At 39.8% G+C, this 20,254-nt stretch overlaps 1 protein-coding gene across 1 annotated transcript in view; it reads right to left on the minus strand.

Moving 5' to 3' along the window:
- Positions 1–20,254, minus strand: part of LOC138749764 (NAD(P) transhydrogenase, mitochondrial-like) — a 55,349-nt gene that overhangs the window by 16,995 nt on the left and 18,100 nt on the right. The window contains exons 7-15 of the mRNA XM_069911583.1: positions 19,556–19,689; positions 19,246–19,437; positions 18,173–18,326; positions 17,124–17,285; positions 13,802–13,912; positions 12,984–13,129; positions 11,358–11,553; positions 3,102–3,335; positions 1,108–1,268 (exon numbers count right to left, since the gene is read on the minus strand). Of these exons, the coding sequence (XP_069767684.1) occupies positions 1,108–1,268; positions 3,102–3,335; positions 11,358–11,553; positions 12,984–13,129; positions 13,802–13,912; positions 17,124–17,285; positions 18,173–18,326; positions 19,246–19,437; positions 19,556–19,689 (1,490 nt within the window). The remainder of the gene's footprint in view (positions 1–1,107; positions 1,269–3,101; positions 3,336–11,357; positions 11,554–12,983; positions 13,130–13,801; positions 13,913–17,123; positions 17,286–18,172; positions 18,327–19,245; positions 19,438–19,555; positions 19,690–20,254) is intronic.

The raw sequence follows: 20,254 nt of genomic DNA on the forward strand, positions 1-20,254 counted from the left end.
TCTGAACATCTCTTAAAATGTTTACATCCATTACTCTGTATAGATTTCTTCAGCATTTTAATCATTCCTTAAAATAATGTTGCCTGAATTTGTTGCAAAATTGTCCTTCATTTGTTATGCCTCATTTTAATTTATGGATGCTTAAATAGTAAACTAGAGAAAAGCCTCATTCCTCAAGGCTGAAGTACTTTGATTCGCCAACCTTCTGTCACCAATCTAAATGCAGTTCAATTTTGATTGCAAACTTTTTCCCCCTTATGACCAAAACTTGGTTACCAATAGTGCACTGAATACTTTCAACTCTAATATCATCTGACTTGTGCTCTATTGGTTGGGAGTTCACTATTTTGTTTGCTTCTCGATTAATGGTTGAAAAGCTTCAGATATAAATCTTAAAATGTGATGTTTTCCAGCACTGAAGATATTTTAGACTTACCATTTTATAAATCCCTTGGAATCATATCATCTGACTATTTTATTGTATTTTTCTAATATATATATATAGATTGCACATTTTTTAACTCGAGAAGATCATGGAGGATTATTGGGTACTGAGTCCAATGCTAGCCACAGATGCATCATTTGACATGTTAACAAAAATTACTGGCTATCTGAACTCTTCTCTTTCACCTGACTAAAACCAGTTTTGCAATATTGTTTCAAAAGAAATATTTATGAGAATGTGAATTTTAAAATGTTGTCTGGTAGAGAGGAAGACTAACTGTATTCCATTCTCCTGCTTATCATTCAGTAAGGCAAAGGCTGGTTAGGAACTCCTTCTTTGGCAAAGACAGTAAAAGTTTATTAAGCATTCAGTAAGGGACTCAACCTGCTTAAAGAATCCCAAGAGAATCCTATGAAGAAGTCTGTTCAGATGTTCTGGAACACTGTATAAATATACAACTTGTGAGGCATGCAGCAGACCCCCTTGTGGTGAGATTAACTCCAGTGCCTCTTGCTGTAATGGGGATCTCATGCTTTGCAAAGTAACAATAAAGCACTTGGCAACTATATTTGTGTTTGTGTGTCAAGTGTTCGCAGGTCCACTTTAACATTTAAACTTTATCAGTTCTGTTAAACAAACATGTAAAATTGTGACCTTCTTACCATGACTGTTGACAGAGCAGAGACACTTAGTAGGCAGGTCATGCCTGTGGTATAGCTGGGATCTAGCATAAATGGCACGATTCCACCCACTGAGGCTGCCAGCAATCCAGCGTTCAGGTAATGCCGGCCAGGCAACATAAGGGGAGCAGAGTTCAGTAAACCTGCAAGCAAGAAATGAAACTCAGCTATTTACTGGTAAATTATGGTTGCAATTTCTTCATCCAGTCGACTTTTGTGAACCATTATTTTGGGACCTTTGCAACTTAGTTAGAAAAAAACAAGTCCAACAAAATTTGAAAATAAAAAGCAATGCATACCTCACTTCCCTGGCAATAAAATAAACTTCAGGACACAGATTGCAGCCACAAGTTTAAATGCATCTCGAATTATGGACTCCAAGTATATGGGATCTGAAAATATCATCACAATTCTATACCTTCAGTGATTGATTAAGGTAGGGTGTAGATCACTGGAGGGTGGGGGATTTCAGGATTGCAATAGACCGAGTGCAGGTGCCTGGTGAAGTAGTCACCCAATCTGCTTTTGATCTCACTGATGTGGAAGGGCACCAAATCTAGAAGAAAACTGGAGACATAGGTGACTGTAAATGCTGGAATATGATGTTAAGCACAATCTACTGGAAGAACTTAGCGGGCCAAGAAGCATCAATCCCTGTTCCAATACAAGACAAACGGGCAGGCATAACTAGAGCCCAAGCACTTGCTACACTCTATATGTGCAGGAAATGGGAAGAGTGCTTGTTAAAGGTAAGAATGAGTTCAGCCAAGCAGAGGAGAGGGCAGGGTGATGTAATTGGCCACGACAGGGTGGGTGTGTAACAGGATCTGTGGGAAAGTTAAGAGAACGTGTGGAGAAGGGAAAAAAAATTGCATTTAATGTCGGAATGGTATGAAATGGGTGGTGAACATGGACTCAGTGGGCCAAAGGGCCTGTTTCTGTGCTGCATGTTTATTGGACCACAGAGAGTGATCCTTTCACTTTATTTCACCAAGGAAGCAGGGATTCAGCAGATTTTTCAACTATTCTTATGTCTCAGTGGTAAAGATAGTGAAATACTGTAAAATCCCCGACATCCAGAATTCAAGGAACTATCGAAGAAATTGCGGAAAATAAATATGTTTAAAAAAAACAGGAAAGTTCATCAAAAGTGGCGCCCCTAGTGGTCAGTTCGCCAATCCATGCAACACGCAGCCTCAAGCAACCAGAAAATGTACTTGTCCATAATCTAATAATGCCATAGATACGTCGGATAGCGTAAGTTTTTTTTTAAACGGACATTTTTAATCACAATCACACCTCAATGAACAGATCTATACGAATGAAGTCTGTCCCTACAATTGATCACAATGGGGAACCAGATTAAAGGGCAAAATGCTATTTCATTAATGTTATAGATATTTATCTTCAATAATTGTCAGAAATTCCTGTCTTCATAGCCAACCAATAACAAAATATTGGATCTTTTTTCTTAAATTTCCTCCCAAGAAGTACTGTAATTAAACAGCATAGTTCATCTCCGAGATTGTTTGTGAAAACTGGCCACTTTCCATCAATGAACACAGCAATTCTTTAAACAAGTCAAATATTTCTGCATTTCCAAACACATTGGTGACCTCGTGAGTGCATGTTATATTCAAGGCCAAACACGTGCATTCTCTTTCCAAACTGCAAGAAGCTGAAGTTTTCACACACTCTAATTGGCCGTAAAATTATTTTGTATCTGGAGTTGTACCAAATCTCATGATTTTCCATCTCCCCCCCAACAACTTCATTATAAAAGCTTCAGGGTCAACTTTGTGGATATGCATATGTTTCATCCAATTCCTTATAACACATAGATGCTGAAAATGAAGTTTTGCCCACCCAAAAAATGTCGTTGAAAAGGTTGAGGCTAAAGGTCTTACATGAAGAAGTTTGGTCCAAATACCTTTAAACAAGAAGATGGGGCAGGGAGGGGGAGAAAAATCAGTTACCTTGCAGCTTTCCATAAGCTACCAGAGAACCGCTAAATGTCACACCACCAATATATGTGCCCAGGTAAGCCACGGTCTTGATCAGATTTGCCGCAGGATGGGCATCCAGATGTGGGTACTCAATCATGTACTCAGCAACACAAGTGAGAACTGCTGCCAGGCCGACCAGACTGTGAAATGCAGCGACCAGCTGAGGAAGGTCAGAGATTTCAATGCGCTTAGCAATGGTGAGACCTGCAATACAAAATGACATTTATAAGCAAATAGAATGTTTGACAGCATTCTATTGTCTAAGTTTGTTGAACTTGTAGTGTTGCTCAAGGAGGACACTGTACAGTGGCTATCAGACCCAATTACATAAGATATGGAGCAGAAAGGCTATTCAGCCCATCATTTAATCTCAGCCCCACTCCCCAGCCTATGCCCCATAACCTTTGATGGCCTGGCTAATAAACAACCCATCAATCTCTGTCTTAAATAGACCCAATGAATTGGCCTCAACAGCCGCGTGTGGCTCTAAATTCCACAGATTTATCACCCTATTCATTAAATGTCCATTAATATCCAGTATATTCCTTTGAAATACACAAATCTATATTCATTACCCATTTCTAACAGTATCAAGAATCAGTTTAGATCACATTAGGTAAGATTGGTAAGGAAGAGTTCACTTCCCAAAAGTTAATTATTTGCATCAGACAAATCATGTTTCAACAACTTATCACAGTGTTCCTCTTTAACATCACCTCTGAAGATTTATCCTTGGCTGTCCTCCTTCCTCATCTCCATGCTGCCCAAGTGTAATCATCTGCTCACCCAGGAACAGCCTCCAGGTGTCACCTTTTTGCAACCAGGAATCCCTTTTTCACTTTTGTCTCTGACTGGTTTACAGGGAACAGAACAGCATAGTAACAGGCCCCGCACTTCATATGTCTGCGATGAGGATCATGTCCAAATCACATTGAAACCCTGCTGCTTTCACGTGAGAGATATCCCTCCATTCCCTTCATGCTTATGCTTCTATTTAGAAACCTTTATTATATAATACCCATTACTATTCCAGGCACCAACCACTCCATTCAAAAAAAATTGTCCTTCAAATTCCTCCCTCTAGTGTGCGACACTTTTATCCTGGTTGAGCATATCCAAATCCTGGTTCTTCAGCTGGAGACGAGTTGGAGGGATTGTTTTTTCGCTTATCTTGCACCTTCCCAGTTGGGAAGCATCGGACTTTAACAAATTGCACACTTCTCACAGTTTGGTGAAGATCATCAATTGCAGTCATCAATTACTACCCTGCCAGTAAATGGAAACCCAAAAACTGCAAGACGGTGAGGCTCAGTTTTCCTTTTGATCCAAAATGTTAACTCTATTTCTCTTTTCACAGATGCTGTCCGATTCTGCAGGATTTTTAACCAGCATTTTCTGTTTTTATTTCACACTTGCGAAGAAACCATCTGACTTGTAAAACTGTTCACATATTTATTTCTCTTCTGTGTGTACAGAATTCTGCTCCTTTACCTCTTAGACTAAAGATGCAATTGTCTTCCTGTGTACCAGTAGATAGCAATTGTAAATCACCACAGCCCCTGTCTCAGTTTGGAAAAGGTAAGCAAATGGAGAATCAAGTACAAACTTAGTAGAGGTTTAGTATGAGATGTTCTCGATGGTGGAGAGGGTTTTGCCTGTGTTGTCCTGGGGTGTATCCACTACCTTTTGCAGGTCTTTTCGCTCGGGGGCATTGGTGTCCCCAAACCAGATGGTGATCCAGCCCGTCAACACACTTTCCACTACACATTTGTAGAAATTTGCCAGAATTTCCTATCTCATACTAAACCTCTACTAAGTTTGTACTTGACTCTCCATTTGCTTACCTTTTCCAAACTGAGACAGGGGCTATGTTGAGTCAGATTTTTTTTGCACTGCCAATAAGTGGTAATTCTGCCTCGCCCGCAGGGAAAAAATGTCATGCATGTAATCTAAATAAGTCTGAAATATGGAATACTAAATGAAATAAATCAAAGAAAATTTAGAACTAGTAAAACAAGAATAAATAAAACAAAGCAAAGAATGTCAGAGAAAGGAAAAAGAAAATTAGATGATTTATTTACTGCGTTCATTGGTAAGCTGGGTACAGATTCACAAAATCAAGTGTGCCTTCAATCCCGTTTTCAAAATCTGTTCTGCAACTGTACTTGAGTGGATTTGAATTCTAACACTGGTGGCCTTGTGAAACCTCTTACAATGTGCTTCTTCCAGCTGTACTGAATTTTGGTATCCATGACTGCACCATTTGGGAACTGTGGTGAAATAAATTGCTACCCCACATAAAATGAATACAATTCCAAATATGCATTTCTGCACATTAATTTACAAAATGACATTTTCTCAATAAGCCAAAGGCTACAAATGTTAGGTTTCTAATGGAGCTGATCATATGCTGTTAGTACAGTTACATAATCTGTCTGGATACTGAACTTCTCTGCAGGACTCCAAGAACCATTAAAAATTGTTACACCTTGTCCACGTCAATAAGGTGGAGAGTTTCCAAACATTTTGCTATTTCCACTATTGGTAAAAGGGTGAAATAAATGAATACAAATGGAAGCAAAGAACACCTCATTTATCTAACTTTACCTACAATAAAATCATTGTGTAGCAGACAAAAATTAAACATGACTTTTAAACAAACATTTTCACTATTTAAATGCATTTTTAGTTAGAAGCTTGGGAATGAGGAAAAACAACATTGAAACAAATTAGTCTTATTATTCTTCAATAAGACTGAGAGATTTTTAAGACACTGTCAGACATGCATAATGAACAATACTAATTTATTCTATTGTCAGATTACTGCATAAAGTGTACCAAATCACTCTACCTCAGGCCAGTTATCCAATTTCTTTTTCCTCCCTCATCTGGCTCCATCTGTTAATCATGCACTCATACGTCCTACTGGTTCTCGTATTCCCTCCCCGTACTGTTCCCAAATTCCCACCATCCCTCCCTTACCTTGTTCCATCCACTACTTTCTTATCAGATTCCATTATCTTCAGCCATTTGTCTCCATGTCACCTCTCGATCTTCGCTGATATCTCCACCCTTTCCTTCCCCACCTTGCTCGATCTGCCTGCCAACCTCTCCTTGTTTAGCTCCACCCATCACTTACCAGCCCCTACCTTATCCCTTCCTTCCCCTCTCCTCTTTACACGACCTCTCAAAGGGTTTTTGGACAGAACCCTGACAATTGCTCATCTCTTTGAGGAAATGTGTATGGGAAATGTTAATGTGTTGAGATAGCTCATGGAAAATGCTGTACAAGTGCATCAAGAACGATTTTCCATTCCATTTCTTGGATTTGCGACGTGTACTAAGATTATGGAAGTGCACACTAATACATTGGGGATACAAATGATGTGTAAGGGAACAGCCAAAGTTCCCAAGTCCAAACAAAATATCTTCCATAATGGTCAAAATTTTAACTGGAAAATACTTGGAAACAGTTACAAGGGAAATTGTTTCTTTGTGCAGCTCTGCAATAACACAATTCACACAAATCACACATGACCCACATGATCAGTATCATCCTGGAGTTTAAGGATACAGATTATTTTTGTTCTTTTTAAAATTTAACAAGTTCAACTCCGATAATATTTAGGAAAGGCTCAAATGGTTGGCTCGACTTATTCCCTGCTTCTAGGCCAGGATTTTCCCTTTCTAACCTCTATGATTATTATAAAATTTCTCATCCTCTTATTACCGCTTCAAGGACTGGTGGCAACATATTAATTGCTTCATTTGCAGAAATGACCAGCATCACCTTACTGTGAAGCACATTTAAAGTATACTAATAATGTGTAGGATACCATGCACACTTTTGCCACAATTTAAGATATTAAGCAAAGAACATAAATCTACAACTGTACAATTATTATTTCCAGTTATTTTAACAAGGAACTTTGTAACATCCATGACAAAACCACCACCTACTTTCAGGTATCTTTAACATACCAAATAATCTGAACACAAGTGTTCATAAGGGAGGAATAATAATTCTCCGTGATTGCTTTGTATTTTGAATGAATGAGCTGAACAACTTGATTTTCCATTGAAAGAGAATTAAAATCTTGTCTAATAACAGCTTCATCCAAGTAATTACACGGAAACATTCAAAAACCAAACTGTATTCAAATAACACAATATAGCAATCTCAAAATCAAAATTCATTGTCATGAACATGTCAGGAAATTTCCTGTTTTGTGGCAGCGTTACAGAGCAAATATTGCAATAAAATTACAATTAAAAATAAATAGTACAAAAATAGGAGAAAGTGAGGTTGTGCGAGTGGTTCATGTCCATTCAGAAATCTGACATCAGAGGAGAAAAAGCTGTGCTTGTGCTGCTGGGTATTTGTCCTCAGGCTGTTGTACCTCCTTCCCGATGGCAGCAGTCTGAAGAGGGCATGGCCTGGCTGGTGAGGGACCTTGAGCAGCTTTCTTTAAGACACTGCCTATTGCAAATGTCCTCAATAGAGTGAAGACTGATTCCATGATAATGCTGGCCGAGTTCACACCTTTCTGTAGTTGTTTCCTGACCTTCATTGGCACCTCCATATCAGACATTGGTGCAACCACTCAGAATATTCTCCTCGGTATGTACACCCGTAGAAATTTGCAAGCCTTTGGTAATATACTAAATCTCCTCAAACTTCTCAGAAGCATAGCCACTGGCACTTCCTTCATAAATGCATTGGCATGAAGCCCCCGGATCAGATCCTCAGAGTTGTTGACAGCCAGGAACTTGAAGCTCTTAACCCTTTCCACTACTGACCCTGCGATGAAGACTGGTTCTTGTCCCCTGATTTCCCTTTCCTGATGTCCATAATCAGCTCCTTGGTTTTGAAAACGTTGAGTGCAATGTTGTTGTGACACCACTCAACCAGCTGATCTATCTCTGTCCACCATGCTTACCTCATTGGTGTCTGTGATTCAGCCGATGACCATCAGCAAATTTGGAGACAGCATTTGAATTGTGCCAAGCCACACAATCATGGGTGCATAGTGAGCAGGGCAGTGGGCTGAGTACGCAGCCTTGAGGTGCACCTGTGTTGATCGTCAATGTGGTCTTCTGATAAGAAAGTCAAGGATCCATTGCAGATGGTGTGCAGAGGCCCATGTTTTGAAGCTTACTGTTCAGCATTGAGGGCATGATGGTGTCCAAAACTGAGCTGTGGAGAGCCAGTGATACTGCTGGGGAGCGATTGTGACAGTAGGTGAATTGCAGCAGGTCCAGACCTTTACTTAGGTGAGTTAATTCTGACCATGACCAACTTCTCAAAGCATTTCATCTATGATTATTGATAACCTGAGATTACTTAAAAGAAAGCACGAAATAAAAGTGCACAAATACTATTAAAAAAGAGACATATTTTGTTTGTTGTCCCCATTCTCCAAATTGAATATTCCTTGGTGGGATGTTGCAAATAGTGTGAATGAACTGCCATGGAAATTTAGAACACACTAAATGTTACTCGAAATATTTTGATATTTTCTCAACAACAGCACCATCTACTGCCAATAAAAAGGGACTTCAATAAACTATTTTTCTAACATACTCAACATGACCTATATGTAATAGACATCAGTTTTAATCTTAATGAATGAAATACTTGTACTTTGTGCAATAATTGTCTCAAGTCTCCAAGCCATTATCGATGGAGAATAAGGTATTTTCTCTCATGTCCTCATATTTAACATCTTGGTCACATTATTCTGTACCTTCTTTGAGATTATGATTTCCTGCCTTCCCCATTAATTCACTGGTTTTAAAGTTTACTTAGTTATTTTAAAGTTATTGCTTTAAAGTTAGCAGTAATTAGTTCATCCACCCAAGGAATATTTCCTCCTCACTGGGATACATTTTTGCTGGGACTCAACATTATTTCAAATGCTCACCATCAGCTTGTTGGCTCATCTATCTGTGCAGTTCACCAAGCCCAACTATTCTCATTCTCCTGAGTTAAAGTTTAATGCAGTTGTTTCAGACTTCAATTTCTCATTCTTAAAATGAATGCTGAATTCTATCATGGTTTTCTTCAGGTGATCTTTTACTCTGAGCGTTATTTTATAAATCTATTTTATTACACATTACCAGATCCAAAACATTCTGTTCCCTGCTTGGTTCCATCACATAAAGAAACTATCTCAAATGCATATTAATTCCATCTCATGACCTCTGATTCCAATTTAATTACCCAATCTACTGGTAGATTGAAGTAAGCCATGATTATATATTTTTTCCGCAATGCTACCATAACTCTTTTTTTATTTATCTTCATTCTTATAGAGTGGCTTCAGCAAATGTCCTTTCACGATAAAACTCAGATAATCTATTATTTGGCTATTCAGAATTCCTGATGGGATCTGTTTTCCATGCTTTCTTTGTATCTTTCTTTCCCACACTCCCTTAAAACCTGCTGGGTTAACAGGAGAATTTGTTATTCTACTGTGTTACATTTAAAATAGTTGAATGATATTTGAGAGAATCTTCTAGTCTCCATCACCATGGTCTGAATAGGATGTCCAACCTTAAAAAACCCCCAAACAGTCCAAGTGAATAACATTTTACTTGTGAATCTACAGGGGTTGTCTACTGCATCCGGTGCTTCCATTGGAGAGACTGGGCGCAGACTGGGAAGTCGCTTTGTTGAGCAACTCAGCTCTGTCCACTGAAATAGCCACCCACTTCAATCCCTGCTGATATGTCTGTCCATGGTCTCATGCACTGCCGCCAGAACTGAGACCACCTGCAAATTGGAGGAGGAACACCTCATCTTCTAATTTGGCACCCTTCAACCAGATGTCATTGATATGGATTTCTCTGGCTTTCATTAAACACCCTCCCCTCATTTCTTCCCCCATCACCTTCCCCTTGTTCTGTTTTTCCTCCCTTTTCCCTGTCTCCTTTCAAACATAATCAATTCTCACCTCTCCCCTGATTACATCCAATTAACACCTTTTGTTGATCTGGAATCCTCCCCCAGCCAGCACTGTCTGTAGTCTGAGATTCCCTGTTTTTTTTGCTCATTCTGATCATTCTTTGCTTATTCCTTCAAGGGCTCAGGCCTGAAATGTCGGCAATATATTTTTGTCTCCAATGGACACTGAGTTCCTCCAGCATTTTGGTGCGTTTACTTAAAAAGTTTATAACTAGCATTGTTCAATATTCTCCAACCTCTTCGTATCCACTATTTACATTCATCAAAAGATGTCTTCTCTCTGACTCTCAAAATGGGAATCAACTAATGTTCCAGAATATTTTTCTTCCAATCCATGATATTTGATCCTTTCTCCAATTTATAATCCCTTCCAACACTTTATCCACCTGGATTCACACACTCTGTGGTTACATCCCTAACATGGAACATTACAGCACAGTACAGGCTCTCCGGCCACAATGTTGTGCTGACCTACAGGATATAAACCTAAAACTAAATCCTTCCAACCCTACATCCATCCAATTTTCTTTTGTCCACGGGACTCTGTTTCTTAAATGCCCCTATTGTTGAAGCCTCCACTATGACCCCTGTATATAAACATGTTTTTGCAATCAACTTTGCTCTTAACCAAAAAAAAACACATTTGCCTTTAAAGAAATGACCCAATTGCTTTAGCAAACAACACACCGAACTACTGTCAGTGAGAATAATATTGTCTCATGTATCAGAGATTTCCGTGGTAGACATTTTGTCAACTGAACATGTTCTTCTTTAGCTAACTTAAATAAAACTGAAACTCTAACAGACAAATCCAGGGCAAGCAGTCATGAGATGAAGAAGGTGTCATGCTCTCTTGTTTGAAAGGCCCTTTTACACTGCCACTGAAAGACAGTAATTAATCGCCTTTTTACCGTTTCACTTACCTGTGTGAACGTGATGAACATGGGATGGGGGGGTCCATTTTCATCCCTGAACTTACCCACCAAGGTAGGTAGTATCAGAGCCAAAGCTTTTTGCATCGGATTCAGTGTAAAAGGCTTACCCGCCTTCCCGAGATGCCAACGCTGTAATGCTGCTGGTCCAGCCTCCTTTTGACCCGGGTTGCCGGGTTCCTGTGTAAAAGGTCGCACTGAACAGCTTTTCTTGGTTCAGTGTGAACGCTCCGATCCGACCAGACTTTAAACACAGGTTGTTGACACGTCAATTTAGTGGGATCTCTATGTAAAAGGGCTAACTGTGAACAACTTTGATTTTCTCACCGATAGTTCCACCCATTGCCATGGCAGTTGACATCTGACCAAGGAGCTCAGGTGAGGGTTTAATTGCACCCAGGGTAGCAGCCAGACCACCAGCCACGCCAATCATGCCCAGGGCATTTCCCAATCTGGCAGTTTTCTGTGCAGAAAGGCCAGCCAGTGCACCCACACAGCACAGGCCTGAACCAAGATACATCATCTGCAAAACCAAAAGAAAAGGTACATTGCAACAATATTTCTCATTTGCAACATTAGCCCTGTGATAAATGAATGTCCATACCAATAAACCCTTTTTTTGTTGCTTTATTAACTATGGGCAGATCAAGTAAATTTAACATGAATTCTCAAATATTGCACATCTTAGAACATTATAATTGTTTAAAACTGTTCAGTTCTCCTTATATGGCTTTCCAGCTACGTTTCAACACTATTACTTCTTGCTAATCAAAAATGCTTTGGCTTGCTTCCTGCCATGGAAAATAATACCAAAGGAACTGAAGACATACTTCTCAGGAATCTCAGTACAGTGCTTCAGTTGCAACGGTGAATGTACTTCCTGAGAAGAATGAAACAGGCAAGGCTACCATTATGTCAACCTTCTACAGAGCGCCCTGACCAGCTGCATCACAGTGTAGTATGGATGCTGCAGAGAACTGGATTGGAGGTTAATCCACAGGACTATAAGAGTGGCAGAGAGGATCCCTGCCCCGAAATCAACGCGATCTACCGGGATTGCTGTCTGAAGAGGGTGTGCAAAATCATTGAGGACCCCTTCCACCCTGCACGCAGCATCTTTCAGCTGTTCCCATCGGGAAAGAGCTAAGGAGTATCACAACCAGCACCACCAGGCTGAGGAACTGCTTCTTCTCACGGGCAATGAGAATGCTGAACGACCAAAAGAACTGCTCACCCTAACCATCTAAGACTATCCTATTCATGAAACAATTTGTATATATGAATACTTGTCCTGTATATGTATTGTGGCCTACATGTGTGTTATGTTTGGTCATGTGTCTGTGTGTTTTGCACCGAGGACTGGAGAACGCTGTTCCGTCAGGTGTACTTGCTCCATTGGCTGACAAGAAACTCGACTTTCTAAATGTTTTATTTTATTCGCTCTTCAGAACATATTTAAGCCTTAATCTAAATTTTAATTTTTTTTTTTTTAAATTTGGAAAATAGTTGCTGATATCCGAAGACCAAATGTTGTCTACATATGGGCTACTGGAGGCCGTGGGCTACTGGAGACTCACACCAATCAGTGGACTACTGGAAACTGACTGAAGGGGTACCAGGCATTGGAGCGAGGATGGAGAGAGGGTGCTGAAGGGTTGCAAATCGCATCAGAGGTTTGGATATGAAGCTCTGGTTGCCGATAGTTTGGACTGGACTATGTGTGGCTGAGATAATGCTGGAGGTGAATCCACGGACATTCACTGACTCTGGGGGGGGGGACGGGACTCTCCTTTGACTGTAAGAGGCGCTTCAGACAATTTCTGTTGATGGCGAATCGGTCAGTCTTCCAGCAGACAAAAGGCAATTTCGGGTAAAATGGCACTTTAAAAAAATTATATGACAATAACTTGAATTGAATTTTGAATTATTAATGAAAAACAAATTAAACTCAACCTGCTCTATGTTGTATCCACTGGCCAAAGCAGCACCATAGCCACCAACAAAAATTGCTCCAGGTAGCATGTAAAGATAGTTGTATTCAGGTGGATCTGTGGGACGTTTAAACATATCCAACATCCTCTGCGTAATAAGGAAACCACCTGAAATAGTATATTTACAAGTATAATTTTAATTCCAGTGCATGCAGTGTAATAAAGCAGATGACAGCATTGGGGGAGAAAGAAAATCACTGGTTAACCATATCCAATGAAAACTCTTTTAAGAAACAATTCAACATCACTGAATAAAGTTTATTATCATGAAGTATTGTATATTTAATCAACCTGATGTTAATTCTTTAAGAAGGGATTTGAGTTGCCCAGAGGAGAAGGTACAAGTGCAGTAGGCTAGAAAGAGCAAAGAAGCAAAATACCCAGTAGATTTCAGAATAAAGTCGAATTTTGAGGGGTGATTTGGAATTTGACGATTCTGTTAGATCAGCCCCACAAAGAGACATAGAAAACAAATTCTTCTCTGGAGAGACATCCTCCTGAAAGTGGGATGATCTTGAACAGTTTACAGGTTTCCCCAAATGAAAGCACAACTCACATTCATTGCCATTTCCCTTTTCAAACTTGCACAAAAATTTCCATCCAATCTTAATTCCTAAGATTTCAAATTTTATAATCTCATTGCATTTAACTTTTAACACAATTGCAAGTACCTGTACGTAAATGTTGCATAAAATGTTTCAATAACAAAATGAAGGGTTGTCTCCGTTCAGTTGCTCACATTCACTCACACTGTTAACTGTGACACCCTTTCCCACCTACCTGCTATATTAATTGAAGAGATAAATGCAGCCAATAAGGCAAGTGTTTGAGGAGTGGTTGAAGGCAAGTAATTTCCTCCCATTAGGACTAGACCGCCCACAGCTGTTAGTCCTAAAAATGGGAGAACAAAACAAATTTATAGAAAGTGAAGGAAAATGTGCAATTTTAGAAATCACTTTTCCCCATTTCATTCTTTATAACTTTACCAAAAATTATTTCAAGTTACTTGAATATTTTGAAGTTCTTTATGGTATCCAAAGGCAAAGGGCATAATTTTCTCCTGTCAAGAGCGCCCCATAGAGAAGCACTTAGAAATTCAGCTCCCTTGAATTACTATTACTGGGTGACATCCAATCAGAAGCTGGGGACACAACTCCAAATTGAAAGGCAGGAAACTTAGTTCTCTTCATTTACTCGACCAATAAATATATCATTTTTCAATACGAGTTATTCCACACAAGTGTTGTTATCGGTGACTTCATGTGTCCATTCTGAAATGCTTTCACACAATGTGAAAGTACACCTAGAATGGCAGGACAGAAATCAATTCCAACCATTAATGACAAATCAGAGGACATGACAGGATCCTTTTTGGTGGCTGTCCCATGATCTGGATAACAGTGGTGCCAAGGACTACCGATGTTGTGGCATCTGGTTAAATTATGAATATACAGTAAAATCCCTGTGATCTAGAATTCAACCGGCAACCTCAAGCAACTATAATTGGGCGGCATGGGTTCATTGGCCAAAATGGCCTGTTACCGTGCTGTATGCCTAAATTTAAATTTAAAAATAACAATTTTCCTCATCTCCTCTTTCATCCTTTCACCAATTACTTTAAATCTCTGGTGCCAGAGTCAAAAGAAACACCATATACTTGTGTAAAAGTCGATCTCATGTAGAAGTCGACCCCCAATTTTTGGCCAAAAAAAATCTGAAATTTTCCATCTTTGGCTTGGCTTCGCGGACGAAGATTTATGGAGGGGGTAAAATGTCCACGTCAGCTGCAGGCTCGTTTGTGGCTGACAAGTCCGATGCGGACAGGCAGACACGGTTGCAGCGGTTGCAGGGGAAAATTGGTGGGTTGGGGTTGGGTGTTGGGTTTTTCCTCCTTTGTCTTTTGTCAGTGAGGTGGGCTCTGCGGTCTTCTTCAAAGGAGGTTGCTGCCCGCCGAACTGTGAGGCGCCAAGATGCACGGTTTGAGGCTAGAATTCAACCGGCAACCTCAAGCAACTATAATTGGGCGGCATGGGTTCATTGGCCAAAATGGCCTGTTACCGTGCTGTATACCTAAATTTAAATTAAAAAAAAAATTTAAATTTAAAAATAACAATTTTCCTCATCTCTTCTTTCATCCTTTCACCAATTACTTTAAATCTCTGGCCCCAGAGTCAAAAGAAACACCATACACTTGTGTAAAAGTCGATCTCATGTAGAAGTCGACACCCAATTTTTGGCCAAAACAAATCTGAAATTTTCCATACATCTCATGAAAAGGTTGAATCTAGTCCTTCACAGGTAAGAGGTCAACAATTGCAAGTACCTGCACGTAAGTGTAATGGTGAGGATTTTTTTTTTCTCTCTGTGCTATTGTGTGTTTTGATGTACAATTCATATAAACATTAGGTTACAGATTCCTTAAGTTCATCATCGATCAAGGACTATAGACAATAGACAATAGGAGCTGGAGTAGGCCCTTCGGCCCATCAAGCCAGCACCGCCATTTTACAGATCATGGCTGATCACTACCATCAGTACCCCTTTCCAGCCTTATCCCCATAACCCTTAACTCCTTTGCCCACTAGAGTCTTATCTAACTCTCTTTTGAACATAATCTGCCTCTACCACCCTCTGTGGCAGAGCATTCCACAGATTCACACTTCTCTGGGTAAAAAAATGTTTTCTCATCTCCGTCCTAAAGGGCCTACCCTGTATTCTTAAACTATGCCCTCTAGTCCTCGCCTCCCCCATCATTGGGAACAAGTAATCCGACTTCACCCTGTCTATCCCCCTGACAATTTTGTATACCTCAATCATGTCCCCCCTCATCCTTCTAAACTCCATCGGATACAAGTCCAGTTTTTCTAGCCTTTCAGCATATGTCAACCCCGCCATCCCTGGAACTAACCTTGTAAATCTGCGCTGCACACCCTCTATAGCTAGTATGTCCTTCCTCAAAATTGGAGACCAGAACTGGATGCAATACTCCAGGTGGGGTCTCACCAGGGCCCTGCAGAAGGGCGCCTCTGTTCCTATACTCCAATCCCCTCTTTATGAAAGCCAACATGCTATTAGCCTTCTTCACAGCTTTCTGAACCTGTAGTGTCATTCATGTGATTAACACAAAGTATATCACACCACCATTTCTTATAATAAGCTACTCCAAATGAATTTACTTCACTATTATTACTGTATCCCTAAATAGGTACTTGATGCTGTTTTATGAGCAAGATTGGTATGGTTGCGGCACAAACTCGGTAAAGGTAATGGTAATTTACTGTAATTATGGGCTTTAAACAGATTTCATTAAAGCTCATCTCTTGGGTGAGATGGATACAAATAGGAAGTAAAGGAAAAGATTGCTAAGAGGTATGGCGCCTTTTTTATGGTTTTTGTTACTTGGCAGGGTGTGTGTTCTGATGTTCAGGTATGGATTTATTGCTTTAATTCATTGTGTTTTTTGTTCTTTACTCATTTAGAGATCATTTGGACCTGCTACTGATACGGTATTTTAGTGTGAATTTCAGCCCATCAAATGTAGTATCCATGTAATAGTCAACCACATACATTTAACATTAAAAATTGTCTAGAAAATTCAACTTTTACACAATTATACACAATAGGTTCTTTTTATTTTCTCTAGCCAGGCCCTTCATAATTTTAAACAAATCAGTTGCATATCCCCTCTGCAAAGTCAACATCCTGAGCTCTCCATCTTTCTTCAAGGCTACAATTTCCCAGTTGGGTCCACGTACTTTCAAATCTCTTTGGCACCCTCCCCGATGCAGTCAAATGTTTTCTAAGATCAGAACTGCATGCTGTACTAACTGGTGTTGTATTCAATTCTAGTTTAACCTCCCTGTCTCAAATCAAAACAATTGGGTAGAAAAATTAAAAATACTTTGAGAAAAAGCCATTTATGCAATTATCCTATCAGAAACAAATCTGCCAACTGATAAAAGTCCCTTGTTCACATTAGGGCTGTCGAGTCCACATTCCGTCCCATTTATCTAGTGTTCATAGTTTAACTTGGGCAGGGCCTTACCCACAAGTATTCCTAAAATATATTACAAGACTGAACGTTACTTGGCAAAGTTCTTACCCGAGATGGCATTCGTGACTGACATGAGTGGTGAGTGGAGTGCTGGAGTGACACCCCAAACGGTGTGATAGCCCACTATGCCCGCGAGACCAAACGTTGTGACCATTTGAGTAAATGCAGCATTTGGAGAGCTCAGTCCTAATCCCAATGTTCCAACCAAACCTGTGAATCAACATTAGTTGGTGATATTTCAGTTAGACTTTGATTGATGCAAGTTTGTCGTACTTGATTATTAGCAACATGAAGAATTTCTTGTTTTCTTTCTGATCAAAAGTTGAACTATTGTCCAAGTACAGGAACATCAAGCCAACATTGCTAGTTGCATCCCCATTTATCAATCAATCTGATAATATAAACGACTTTGATCTGATTTTAAAAATGTGTCAATCAAACAAGGAGTTGTTTATCACATTAAATGATTAAAAAGCAGTTAGCTCATCTCTGCCATGTTTAATGCCGGATTCAGTCAGACAGGCAGGATCCATGGAGCAAAGTGGACAGTCGAAACCCGAGGAGAGGGAAGATAGACAGGTAGTATTAAAGAGGGGAGTGGGCCAGTGGGTGATAGGATAATGCACAGATGGAACCAAGTGCGGTGAAGTGGGAGACAGGGATCCATAGAAATAGATGCAGACAAAAAAGAATGACAATCTTGTGTCTCCCAGTACTAAGAAATGTTGTTCAAGGACACATCACTCTAAAAATGCACAACCTCCGAAGAAATCCAGAGTTTAGCCCAGTTTGTACTTGGATGGGAGTTCACAGAGAAACACTGCACAAAATAAAACGTGTGGAAAACCTTTCTGTGCATGTCTGTAACCTCCTGCCCCAGTGCCCTCTTGGGTGGTCTCAGAGGAAGGAGAAATGGCAAGATCTGACGTACATTCCAAAGCAGGAAAAAAAAGACTCGCTATAGTTCACTAGACCGATTTACAAGTGAATCTATTGATGTTCTTGCAAAGCAGGTACTTTGTGCCGCTTTTTGCTCAATGACACCAGGGAAATGAGCTCATCTACCCAAGTTACGTTCAGGCTCTTGTTTTGTTCACCTGCTGTATAGACACCAGCAGAGGTCATTGTCTTTGTGAAAGGAGAAACCTCAGCCTGCTTTTCCATTTCAATCTCCATCATAGATTTTTGTTTGACAGGTGCACTCTCTGGAACGTTTAAAGGCTGGGGTGCTGGAAACAGGTTTTTGCCTTCCTGGAAGAAAAAAAGTACAAGGCACTTTTATAAATATGTACCATAATTCTAAATGCAGCTTAATTAACCTCACTTTTTATCCAGATCCAGTGTTTCTGGTCAAAATCAACAAGTGGTTCAACCTAAAATAATTTGCATTGACATGAACACCTTTCACCTGGCAAAATGCACAAAGTACACAATAAATCACCATCAGTCAAGAAGCTGACCCAGGCAAAATGAAGAAAGGCTCAGGCCGAAACTTTACCTCCTATAGCCACTGTGAGACCGACTGAGTTCCTCTGGCTTTTCTGTGTTTTGAGGTAAGAGGATATTTTACCTGAAATATATTAGGCCAAGGGTAAATAATGAAGAGGGGCAGAGCACCTCAGGGAGAGAATTCAGAGCTTAAGGCCCATATGGGGTGATGAGATCTTCGGAAGCGTGAGAAGGCAGAGTTAATGGAACACAAAGATTCTAATGGTTGGAGGAAGATAAAAGGATAGATAACAGGATAAAAATGAAAAAAAAAATTAAGCATCAATTGACAGGCCAGAGATCCTAAGTTGTTCAACTAACTTTTCACTTGTATGCCTAGCACCTCAAAATATATTTCATCCATCACAATATCTAATATCAACCACTCCTTATTTTACACTCTCTCTCCAATTTTAGTAGAAGCTGGACTCAAATTAGATTCAAGAGGAAATGTCGTCGATTAAAAATGAATCTGATGCTGGGGATGAAATACCACATGAAGGTTCTCTGGAGTACTGTCAGGTTAGCGAAAAGGCCTCAGGGAGAGTATAGCTCATTTCATGATCTTATGCTGTACAATTCCACTTCATGCTTTGGAAAAAAAAATTAAAATGCAATGTTTGTTGCACAACAAATCTTCACTAGTTTGAGTCTTTTAATAATTCACATCAGAAACACTCACCTGCATTACCAGAGTGCCTCTGATAACATGGTCAATTGTCCCATAGCCAAATTGATCCTTGGGCTCATAGTAGAAGTATTCCTTGTCGGGGCTTATTGCCTTCAACAATTTTAGGACATTGTTTGAGTACAGGGTACTGGCTTGTGTGGCCATTCTGCTCGGCAAGTCTGTATAACCTATATGGGTCACACCCTATAGATCAAAAAACAGGACAAATAAGGTTAAGCTAAAATTTTAAAAAATCTAACTTTTCAGTCCACATGAATATCTGTCAAGCAAAAATCTTCAAAATGACTTTTCAGTTACTCACCTTATGAATATAAATTTCTTCAGGTTTTGTTGTAGCTACATTTCCACCAGCTTCAGCTGCCAAATCAACGATGACAGAACCATCCTTCATTGTTTCTACCATATCCTTGGTGATAAGAACTGGTGCACGTTTCCCTGTAAACCCACATATGGAGTAAAATATTAATTGGGTCGGGCTTCTTTTTGGTTTTTCTTCGCATGACTTAAATTTAAATGTTAAATTTAGACATACAGCACAGTAACAGGCCCTTCTGGTCCACGAGCCAAGGCCGCCCAAATACCTCAATAAATCTACAACCCTGTACATTTTGAAAAGTGGGAGGAAACCGGAGCAGCTGGAGGAAACCCACGTAGACACAAAGAGAATGTACAAACTCCTTTCAGACAGTGAAACCCGGGTTGCTCGCACTTTAATAGCATTGTGCTAACTGATATGCAAACTGAGCTGCACCAAAGAGATACACCACTGTGTCAAACCATGAATCTATCCTATTCCATTCTAAAAGAGTAAAACATTTCATTAAAGTCCAGCTGTTTGTATAAATAATACAGATACAATGCTCCATATGGCTTCAACTTAGTCCATAATACTGTATTAAGTTAGCTGGAAACAATCAAATATTCTTGTTGTATCTGAAGCAGTGGTGCTTCAATCAAATCTTTCTTCCAACGTTGCACCTCATCGTCAAAGTCCCATATT

This window comes from Narcine bancroftii, chromosome 14 (assembly GCF_036971445.1).
Source record: "Narcine bancroftii isolate sNarBan1 chromosome 14, sNarBan1.hap1, whole genome shotgun sequence".
Lineage (NCBI taxonomy): Eukaryota > Metazoa > Chordata > Chondrichthyes > Torpediniformes > Narcinidae > Narcine > Narcine bancroftii.